Here is a 12,124-nt window from a genome sequence, read left to right on the forward strand (position 1 = left end):
TGTCCTGACAGTTCTACCTTCAAGACATTCTGAATCCTTCTGATCTTAATCTACACCATCTAAAGTTAGTGTATCCTTTCTTTCTTGGACTGTTGCAGTAGGCTCCTTACTAGTTTATTTTCACTCCTTCTCTAAGCAGTGAGAGCTATCTTTAAAACACAAATCAGGTCAGGTCATCGCCTGTGTGAAACCCTCCAGTGGCTTCCCATCATACCTAAAATAGCATCCATATTTCTTTTGTCTGATCCCACATGACCTGACCCCTGACTCCCTCCCTGACCTCATTTTCTATCACTTATCCCCAGGTCCACTATTTCTCATCATTACAGTTCATGTACCTTCTTTTGGTTCCTGGGAGTAAAAGTTCATCCCACTTTTAGGGCTGCCACTTAGCCTAGAATACTTATCTTTTTTTACTTTAGTCCTCAAATTATACTATATGCCAAAGACAGTTCTGGGAGATGAGAATAAAGCAAGGAATAAGACACAGGGGGCAGACTTTGAGGCAGTTTTGTTATGCTTTTTGTCTGGTGGGTTTCTTGATATGCAACCTATATATAATACTTCCTCTGAAACTTCCTGAACTCTCCCAGATGGCCGTGTGGGTTTTTTTGTTTGTTAGTTTTTGGTGTTTTTTTGTTGTTGTTTTTGATGCCACAATTTATATAATTGATTAATCTCTACCTTGATGGAGCTTGCAATCTAGTTGGAGGTGGGTTGGGGCAGAGATGGCAATAAACAAGATGAGTACAATGTATGTTAGATGGTGGCTAGGGCTAAGGAGAAAATCATAAAGCAGCAAAGTTCTGAGGTGATGAGTGGGATTATAATGTTAGAAAAGGTGGTCAGGGTGGGCCTTGCCGTGAAGAGTTAGCATATTATCATCATTGTTTCAAGTTGTAATGTAACTCACAGATTCATGACAGTATTGAATAAAAAATGCACACTTTTCACAGACATTTTGTTCAAGAGCAGTCTGTTTTCTTTGTGCTTAATTGTCTTTCAGTTTCACAGCTCACATTTACTTCATTTTTCCATTTGTTTCTGCTTTCCGTCTTTTCCTTCCCTTTCATGTATCTATCCATGAGCCTGTATTTCTTCCAATTCTGAATTTTAGTTTAGGTAATTAATAAAACCTGAAATACAGTACCATGTAAATATTTTACCTAAAACATTTTTTCTTTATCTGATCTGGGCTATCTTAATTCAGTGACTGACAAAGCAAAATTAACATGTTTTTCTTATTGGGATTTAAACTTGGCTCCTGTATACCTTCCTGAAACTTTATGCTTGACACCTTTCCCACCATCCACACTAATAAAAGAGAAACGTGCAAATTGGCCATCACTCCGTTATGCCCATCAGCCAATCAGAGTAAGTATGCAAATTAACCCAACAAAGATGGTGGTTAGTTTGCATACGCAGGCACAGAGCGAAGATTGAAGACAAAGGTAGAAGGAAGAGGGAGGGAAAGCAGAAAATGGGGCAGCAGCGGGAGGGAAAGCGTGGGGCAGCAGCAGTGGGGGGAGGGAAGTCTGCCTTGGCAGGGTTTGCTCCCTTCTCTGCTTCGCTCGGGCCCTATTCTTGAAGGAATCTTCCTGCAAAGGGCCTCTAGTTTCTCATAACACTTCAGGTACAGGGCATTTAAAAGGTAGGAGGTTTTTTGTTTTATATTTCTTTTGTTTTATATTTCTTTTTTTAAAAATATATTTTACTGATTTTTTACAGAGAGGAAGGGAGAGAGATAGAGAGCTAGAAACGTCGATGAGAGAGAAACATCGACCAGCTGCCTCCTGCACACCCCCCACCGGGGATATGCCCGCAACCAAGGTACATGCCCTCGACCGGAATCGAACCCTGGACCTTTCAGTCCGCAGACTGACGCTCTACTGCTGAGCCAAACCGGTTTCGGCTTTTTGTTTTATATTTCATCAAGAGAACTGCTGAAAATGAACTAAATTCACTGGGCCTTGTATCCCTTAAAAAAAAAAAAAAAAAAAAAAAAAAGTATGCCTTTAATTTATTTGTAATTTACCTCTGATTTGTTGAATTACATGTAGCTAACTTTATTTTTTTCCTATCTTTTGCTATGTTCCATTGGATTCCTCTCCTGTTTGGACTATATGTATCATGTACAATTCTTGGAATTCTTCATTTACTGTTCCTTTGTGGATCTGTTCTGTTGGAATTTGGAACACTGGAATGATGGAAATGTGTTCTTTACAAAGTAGCTGTGAGTATACTTGATAATTTATACAGAGACTTTTTTCAGTCTAAATTAACTTATAGTTGGATGAAATATAAGCCAAGGAAGCCTTAATTTTAGCCCTACACATTGTAGGCTCTCAGATTTTTTTTTAAAATATATTCTATTGATTTTTCACAGAGAGGAAGAGAGAAGGATAGAGAGTTAGAAACATCAATGAGAGAGAACCATCTATCAGCTGCCTCTTGCACACCCCCTACTGGGGATGTGCCCGCAACCAAGGTACATGCCCTCAACCGGAATCGAATCTGGGACCTTTCAGTCTGCAGGCCAACGCTCTATCCACTGAGCAAAACCAATCCCGGCTCAGATATTTTATTTTAAAATAGTATATCTGATCAGTATTATAATTACATTTAAAATTAGGTTTTCAATTTAATTGGCTTTTTTGTCTCAACATTTGGCTTAAAAAATAGTTTTTAACTTTTTAATTAGAATTAAAAAAACAGTAAAAGGTTATGGATAGAATATTAAACTACATATGTGATACTAGTGAGGAATGCAGACTGTTGTTAAATCCAAATGTGTTAAGTTAATGCTTTAATCTCATATGAGGTTTTTAAATGAGAATTTAAATGTTACAAAAACTTTTAAGAGAAATGAGTACCTCTTAGGAATATTTTTGCAATTATATTTTAATGATGAATAAGACCTACCTCTAAATAAAATTAACTAAGACTCTACTCAGATGGCCTGAACTATGGACAGTTTTTCTCACCAATGGGTAAGTTAAAAATCAGACTTATTCACTACACCAATTTAGAAATAAGTTTCTTTGAATTACTCGTGAAACTATTATATTGAGGTCATCAGAAAACATAAAAGTTATAAAACTGAATTGTAATTTAAAACCAGGATAAATCTGATTTCCCTGATAATAGAGGCAGCAGGATCATGTGAAAACTTGAAGTAACATAATTGGGTCTGGTATAGTAGCATGAAATATACTGCTTATTGATTAACTCTGGGTCATAAGAGCCTTCAAAAATTTGTGGAGAAATTGTTTTAAACTCAACTTTTTTTTCATGCCTGTGGTAATTAGTATGAACAAATGGGATAATTAGAAGAGTTCTTAGTATAATTTTAAGGGATTTTATATTGTGAATAATCCTTTGTTGTTTCTTTTTAAGTTGATTGGTCAGAATCTTATTGTGACTAATTCACTATAAAGTGAAATCTTTGTTCAGAGTCAGGTTTTCTTTATTTTTATTTTTATTTCCTTGGGTTTTTATAATTGGCTATTATATTGTCAGTTAACTCATGCTTAATTCATTTTGTCCATTGCTGCAGTTAACCAATACTTCTATGATACCATTAGAAGTCTTTTATTTGCCATGAATAATAGTTTGTATCACTTTCAAAAATAGGTTTATGAAAGGAATTTGAAATGTGTGACAAAAGAGTTTGTTGATATATGAATAACTTGGCCCTTTTTTCTTTTCTCAGCAACAGAAGAACCTTGAAGGCTATGTGGGATTTGCCAATCTACCAAATCAAGTATACAGGAAATCAGTGAAGAGAGGGTTTGAATTCACACTTATGGTTGTGGGTAAGATATGATTTCTCCCTAAAATTGAGTTTTGATCTAAATTTTAAACTATTAATCAACTCTGGATGAATTTAAGAAAACAATAGTCCAAAAAACTGCAGGGATCCTGTGTTATATTTTCTCTTATCATGTGAATACATTTTAAAAGTTAGCTTGGTATAACAGGATTTATATGTTTTCTTGTCTCCTTTTTAAAGATGACACAGTTTTGGAAACTAAAAGTTGACAAGCAGTTGGGAGGAGGTGGAATGGAACACTAGAGGAGTTCTGTTCACTTGGTTATGCTACAAAAGGAAAGAGCATCTAGTGATTACTTATTTCTCCAGGATAATTTTTTTCTGTGGTTTATATTGCTAAGTAGTGTCATAGCACACGAGCATTTAACTTAAACATAGTGCTCTCAATTTAAAAAAAAGAAGGATAGGGTAGGAAGGATCATAGTCATGCAAATTATTACCCCAGGAATTCATTCCTTTAGTGTACGTCCTGGAGTGAGTGAAATATGAATCTCCTTATTCTTTAATTCAGTCTAATTTTTCCTGTGTTTTATTCTGTGAATACCTTATCCTGCATGTAGCCAATTTTAAGAGATTGTCAATGGTTACTTTGATATTAGGTTGGTAGCATCATCATTGTATATGAAGGAACACATTACCATATGTAAATGAGTAGACTTAAATGACAGTCTTAATCTTAAATGACTATAATGTTTTCATCTCATATAGGCTGATTTTAGAACAAATCCTAAGTATGATGCAACTTTATTGTATTTGTCTATACTTTATAAGAAAGTTAAAAGCAGGATAATGGATTAACTGTCCTTGACAAAGAAAATTGAGTTGATACTGGGCCTTTATGTTGTATGCATTAATTTTTGCTAATATAGTCAACCCCTGGTATTAACTTAGATTAAATTATGTATAAAACTAGAGGCCTGGTGTATGAAAATTCATGCACTGAGGGAGGGGTACCTCAGCCCGGCCTGCCCCCTCTCACAGTCTGGGAACCCTCAAGGGCTGGAGGTGACCCGGAGATCAGGGGAAAGCAATGCTCCCATCACATCTCTGCTGCTGCCACTGCCAGCAATGCAAGCCTCGGCTGACCCTCGTTACCTAAGCCTTGGGCGGCTCTGGGCAGCTAGGCAGCTACCATCCGAGGCACAGTCAAGCCTCAGACCAGCCCTGGGCAGCTGGGAGCTGAGGGGACTAAGGGACTCCAGAGGCAGGCACGTGGAGCGGTGGGACCCACCTAAGGGTAGGTCTGGCACCTGCCACCCCAGTGGGAGCTAAGGGTACTGGGTGCCGCTATCTTGTGGCTGTGGGTGCTGCTATATTTGAGAGTATGTCAATTAGCATATTCCCTCCTTATTGGCTGTGGGCTCTGCCATCTTTGTGAGGGCATAATGGTCAATTAGCATTTTCCCTCTTTTATTAGATAGGATACTCCTTCATTGAAGGGAAAAATATTTTTATCAGTTGACCATAATACTTTAGTTAATTAACTTGCCTGTCACAGGTAGAGTAGAAGTATAGTATGCCTAGCTTCCAAATTGCTGCTGTGGAATAGAAGAGAGTCTAGCTATATGGATAAAACTTCTATAGAACCTTCCTTTTCTTCCATAAGTTGGAAACATGATCATTATATGTGAAGAAATAGTACATTTACATATGTAATGTTAGTGATCTTAAGTGACAAACTGTAGACAAGTATAAGATCATTTTTTTAATTTGTAAGAGAACTTCCAGGGTCCCATTATGATAATTATAATGATTTTCAAAAAGTTTTGATATAAAAAAATTTTTTTAAGAGAGTAAGGGAGAGAGAGATACAGAAATACTAATGAAAGGAAGCATCAAATTGATTGGCTGACTCCTGCACATATTCCTGCTGGGAATTGAGCCTGCAACTTGTGGCATGTCTAACCACTAACTTCTTGGTGCATGGGTCAATACTCAGCTACTGAGCCATTCCAGTCGGATTAAAGAGTAATTTATTGAACATATACTTAGTAGAATAATATTGGCATATGCAGGTCAGATGGAGTTTTAAATGCCTGTGAGATTTTTCTAGATAAAATTATATATTTTTAACTGTTACCTCTTACCTGAGGATATGTTTTCATTGATTTGAGGGAGGGACACATATACACACACACTTGGTTGTCTCCTGTATGCACCCCGAGAGGGGATTGAACCTGCAACGTTTCACTTTGTGGCCAGAGCCACACCAGCCAGGGCCAGATAAAAACATTTAATACTCATATTATCTTGATCAGAAAAAATATGTAATCTGAATGTATCCTTTTGTGAACTGCAGCTTTTCTGTTTTTATTGATAAGACATTTAGGTCTCTAATTCAGAAAAATATGAAATCTGTCTAGCTTTTTATTAAGCATATTTACACCATTAACTATTGTGAATGTTATAACTATGCATACTCATGTTTTTGTGTTGTTGATTTTTTTATTTATTTATTTAAAGAAATACATATTCACACAATCACCAGTGTACTTCATGCAACTTACCACTGTCCTTGGTGTATAAATTTGGGTATATGAGATATATAGGTCTTGAAAGAATATATGAGTCATCTAGTGCATAAGATCAAAGTCAGCCCTTCAGCTTTAAAAGGCACTCTTAATGTCAGTTTGTAGAATGTGCTCTCTGCTCAAGAATAGATCAACTCCCTATTTCCCCTCTTCTATCCAAATAAAATGTTTTGGGGTGTGTTTTTTTTTTGTTATACTCCTGTGTGGGTTTTTTCCCCCCCCTGATCTTGCCTTTTTCTTACCCTCTAGTGTGTTCATTAGCCTTAAACTGCCCTCTAGTTTTATAGAACCCTCCACTGTATTTCCACAAAATCTTCACTTTTTCTAATTCATATTTTTTTTAATATATTTTATTGATTTTTTACAGAAAGGAAGGGAGAGGGATAGAGAGAGAGCTAGAAATGTCGATGAGAGAGAAACATTGACCAGCTGCCTCCTGCCCCACCACCACCACCACCAGGGATGTTCCTGCAACCAATGTACATGCCCTTGACCGGAATCGAACCTGGGACGTTTCAGTCTGCAGACCGACGCTCTACCCACTGAGCCAAACCGGTTTAGGCTCTAATTCATATTTTTCAAAACTAATTTTCCATTCAACTAAAACTCAGTGAATGCTGGCCACTACTAGAAAGAAATTAGAGGAAAAATGTAAATCTCTCCACTCTCCCCACCCCCACCCCAGTATTAAAGACTAAGAGTGTTTCCAAGAATGCTTGATTTTATGAGGGGATGTTTATTGAATGATCAGTTAGACTTTCAGGCATCAACATGAAGAATTTAGAGGAACGTGGTACGGAGAGCTGTTAAACAGTACCTGTTGATTTCAGCTTTTTTTTTTTTCTCTTCAGTTTAGCAGAACTTACAGACACTTGATTTACAAATTCCAAAAGGTGGCATACCCTAGCCCGTGGTCAGCAGAGTGTGGCTCTTCCACAAAATACCACTAAAGAGACTGTTTTGAAGAAGTTGCGTTAGAAGAAGTTTAAGTTTAAAAAATTTGGCTCTTAAAAGAAATTTCAGTCGTTGTACTGTTGGTATTTGGCTCTGTTGACTAATGAGTTTGCTGACCACTGACCTAGCCTAAAGAAAAAAGTACAGCCAAAATTGGTTTAGCTCAGTGGATAGAGCGTCAGTCTGCGGACTGAAGGATCCCAGGTTCGATCCGGTCAAGGGCATGTACATTGGTTGCGGGCACATTCCCAATGGGGGGTGTGCAGGAGGCAGCTGGTCGATGATTCTCTCTCATCGATGTTTCTAACTATCCCTCTCCCTTCCTCTCTGAAAAATCAACAAAATATTTAAAAAAGAAAAGAGTACATTTATTCATTTTTATTCTTGACAATATTACAGATGTCACCCATTACCCCCTATTTTGCCCCCTTCCATTCAGCCCCAGCCCCACCCCAGACATTCACCCACTAAGGACAGTGCATTTTAAAGACAAAGTTGTGATCATCCATTTTAAAAATGATTAATCATAAGCAAAATTTTCTACAGAGACATTTAGGTTTTTCCTCTCGAATTGGGCTATAAAAAGAGTACTTTTATTTGAGTATAGCAAGAAATATCATAAATCATAAATAAATATCCTCCTTAAGACCTCCCAACTTTTGATGCATAGCAAGTGAAAACTTTTTAACTCAGTGAATGAGGTAATTATTGAGCAGCTGGTTGGAATGTCTGCTACTAGCTACACAGCAGAGTTACTACTTGGCTTTTAGTGCTGGTGGTCAATTACTGTAATTAGAATGTGTGAACCTTGTTTAAATAATTGTAGAACAGGTCATAGGGAACGTGTTTAGCTTGCATTTTGTAATTATCCTGTACATCATCTGTATGTTGGAGGATACCCTAATAGATTTTGAGGAGATGAATTTTATAGCAAATTCCAGGATATATACAATACCTTGGAAATAATCAGTATCTAATGTAACCTAAACTATTAGATTAAATCTTCAGAGATAAGCATATAAAAAAGCAAAACAAAGACTAATACCCTCCTGGATAACTTATTTTTATCTACCTCCTAGGTGATATCTTTTCTCTATTTAACTGAATAAATCTGTACTTTTAAATTTCCCACCTGTTAACTCTCACCATTTGACTTAATTTAAAATTGCTTTTTTAAAAGTCAGTAAAAGGCCTTCTCATTGTCCCTTGGCCACTTAAAAAAAAAATCTCTTATTTGGTATTATTGACCACTTTTTTTTTGTAATTCTCACTTTTTGTGATACTGCCTCTTGGTTTATCTGATTCCTTAGATTTCTTTCCACTAACCATCTTTATTTTTTTTCTTTTATTATTATTATTATTATTATTATTATTTATTTTAATCTTTATTGTTGAAACTAACCATCTTTAAATGGTGGGACTTCGAAACTTTGTGAGCAAACATCTTATGGATGTTTTATTCTTAGGCTTGAAATTAATATTTCTGAACAGTGATGAAATATGTATGGCTTTCATGGGCTAAAACTCAAAAGATATGATTACAGTATATAAGTATTTAATAATTATCTGAAAAACATTTATTTAGGGAGGGTTTTTTCATTTATTTTAAATCAAGCATATTATTCAGATTTATTTTTAATCAAACATATTATTTCGATTATTTCCATTTTTTTAAACTACTTGGTTTATCAGTATCTGAGAGGCCTGTTGTCTTTCATTGTGTGCTCTTGTAGCGCCTTGTGCAATCTTCTTTGTACCATGTTTGAATTAAATGGTATATTATAGGTTTCTCCCAGCCAGTGTGTGTGTGTGTGGAGATTCTTTTCCTAGCTGTATGATTTCTTGCTTTAGCCATTCATTAATTATTGCATTTTTACTTTTATGTTTTATTTCACTAAAGCAGCTGTATACAATCCGGTGTTTTGTTTATGCCTAACTTTGACCTCTAGGGGATACATTATTGTTAAAAATGAAGGCTATTGCCCAGCTGGTGTGGCTCAGTGTTTGAGCAGCGACCTATGAACGAGAGGTCATGGTTTGATTCCCAGTCAGAGAACTGGGATAAAATATGCATGGCTTTTGGGTCTCAGGCTCGATCCCCAGTGGGGGGCGTGCAGGAGGAAGCCTATAATGATCCTTTTTCACCATTGATGTTTCTATCCCTTTCTCCCTCTCCCTTCCTCTCTCTGAAATCAATAAAAACGTTTTTTCTAAATGGAAGCTATCGATCAGGTACATTACTTTGTAAAATTATAAAACTAAAAGGATTCCTTGGAAACACAGGTCTAATTTGATAAGAAAATGAGGACAAAGAGCTTACTCTAATAGGAAATCTTTATAGTATATTTTCTAATGTCACATTTTTGTTCCACCAAGAAGTGCTTACATATAGCAAGTTTAATTATAGCATTGGTTGAATAGTAAAGTCGATAAAGTGGCAGAGTTTAACAGATTCCCCCTCCTCCCTGTTTCTTTTAGGTGAATCTGGATTGGGAAAGTCAACGTTAATCAACTCATTATTCCTCACAGATCTGTATTCTCCAGAGTATCCAGGTCCTTCCCATAGAATAAAAAAGACTGTACAGGTATGCGTATTAGTTTTATTAATTGATAACAAGCTGAAATAAGTTAACATACAAAATCACGTACTATAACTTTTATTATGCTTCCCTAAAGGTAGGTTTCAGAGTTGGCCTCAGCCAATGTAAAGTGGTAAACATGTTGCTAAGAGAGAAAGAAGTGTAGCTAATTAGAGGAATTATCTTGACTAAAACCAAAATTTGACCTGAAGACCCTAATAGAAGTTACACTGTGATAATTATATGAGTAACTAATACTCCTAAAGTTACGCTAAATAGTAAGGTAGCTACTTGCTTTATGGGGCTATTTAAATTTGAATGAGTTAAAGTAAATGAAATTAAAAGTTTAATTTCTCAGTTCCAATAGTCACATCTCAAGTATTCACTTGCCATATGTGGCCAGTGGCTACTATTTGGGCAGTGAATGTATAAATTTTACCATTACAGAAAGTTCTGTTGGACAGTAGAGAAAACATGACTCCGAAAAGCCATTATTTAAATACAGTGTTCTGTGTTCAGTGGTAACATAGTACCACATAGTGGTTGAATGGCAGTAGCAATTCATTAAGGCTCCCAAGCTATGTGTGGTCTAGTAATTTTCAAACTTGCTTATGCATTCAGATCACTTGGTAAAATTTAATTTCTGTTCTGTTAGGTCTGAGGTGAGCTGAGATTCTGCATTTCTAACAAAAAGAGCTGAGATTCTGCATTTCTAACAAAATTCTAGGTGATGGCAGTGGTGATGCCATATTGCTTATATAGACTCTATATCTGTCTGCACTGTCCAGTACAGTAGCATTTGCCACATGTGCCTGTTGAGCTCTTAAAATATGGGTAATCCAACTTGAGATGTTATCCTATCTAATAAAGAGGTAATATGCAAGTTGACCATCACTCCAACACACAAGATGGTTGCCACAAGATGGCCAGCAGGGCAGTTGAGAGGGACCAGGCCTGCAAGGGAGGGCAGTTAGGGGTGATCAGGCCTGCAGGAGAGGGCAGTTAAGGATGACTGAGCATGCAGAGGAGGGCATTTGGGGGCGACTGGGCCTGCAGGGGAGGACAGTTGTGGGGGGACCAGGTCAGCAGGGGAGGATAATTGGGGGCAATCAGGCTGACAGGGGAGGGCAGTTAGGGGCAACTAGGCTGGCAAGGAGGTGCAGTTGGGGGCAGCCAGTTCTGCAGGGAGGGGTAACCAGGCCTGCAGGGGAGGGCAGTTGGGGTCGACCAGGCCTGCAAGTGAGGGCAGTTAGGAGTGACCAGACCTGCAAGGGAGGACATTTAGGAGCAACCAGGCTGGCAGGGGAAGGCAGTTAGTGGTAATCAGGCTGACAGGGGAGCAGTTAGGCATCAATCAGGCTTGCAGGAGAGTGGTTAGGGGTGATCAGGCTGGCAGAAGTGGTTAGGGGCAATCAGGAAGGCAGGCAGGTGAACGGTTGGGAGCCTGCAGTTCTGGATTGTAAGAGGGGTCCCACATTGGAGAGTGTGCAGGCTGGACTGAGGGATACACCCCCTGCACGAATTTTCCTGCACCGAGTCTCTAGTGCAAGTATAAAATACACCTCTTATTTTGGAGACTTAGTATGTAAAAGTGAATGTAAAATGTCTTAATAGTTTTTCTTGTATTAAATGCATTTTGCAATGATAATATTTTGGTTATTTTGGGTTAAAAAATACATTAATCTATTACTTTTTAAAGTGGCTACTGAAAAATTTAAAGTTACTTTTGAAGTTTACATTAAATTTTTGTTCGCAGCAGTGCTTTAAATCAGTGGTTGCCAACCTTTTGCACCTCACAGTCCACCAGTGATCCACTGATTGGCAACTGCTGCTTTAAACTGTTGATTGAAAAGGTTGTTGGTGGAGTGATGCAGCACATAAGCAGAGAGGAAGGGCATGGAGCAGGCTTTACTCAGTAGTGGTTCAGAAGCTGGATTTGGAGGATTGGCAGAGATTATCTCACTGCACAAGATGGAAAGACAGTCTGGAAATTTAGGGCAGAAACATATATTATCAAACTGCAAGGTGCAGTGTATAAATTATAACCCTAAGATGTAATTCTGTGACATAAATGTTTTATTTATTCTTTTTAAAGCTTTGCTGCTGGGAATATTTTTTTATCCCTCATAGAGCTTGATTTCCAAATTACCTGCAAAAAAGTGTGTTCTAAAAACTTGCTACTACATTATTTATTATAATCAGTATTGAATATTTTAACTGTAGGCAAG

The 12,124-nt window shown here is 37.4% G+C and overlaps 2 protein-coding genes across 3 annotated transcripts in view; one reads left to right on the top strand and one right to left on the bottom strand.

Moving 5' to 3' along the window:
* The window catches only part of MATCAP2 (microtubule associated tyrosine carboxypeptidase 2), a 270,425-nt gene that overhangs the window by 99,935 nt on the left and 158,366 nt on the right, over positions 1–12,124 (bottom strand). The window lies entirely within an intron of this gene.
* Positions 1–12,124, top strand: part of SEPTIN7 (septin 7) — a gene marked incomplete at its 5' end in the record, with an annotated part of 57,948 nt that overhangs the window by 14,250 nt on the left and 31,574 nt on the right. Inside the window, 2 exon segments of the mRNA XM_084896903.1 lie at positions 3,713–3,815; positions 9,796–9,902. Of these exon segments, the coding sequence (XP_084753029.1) occupies positions 3,713–3,815; positions 9,796–9,902 (210 nt within the window).

The sequence above is a fragment of the Pipistrellus hanaki genome (genome assembly GCF_964339955.1).
Source record: "Pipistrellus hanaki genome assembly, chromosome: 10".
Lineage (NCBI taxonomy): Eukaryota > Metazoa > Chordata > Mammalia > Chiroptera > Vespertilionidae > Pipistrellus > Pipistrellus hanaki.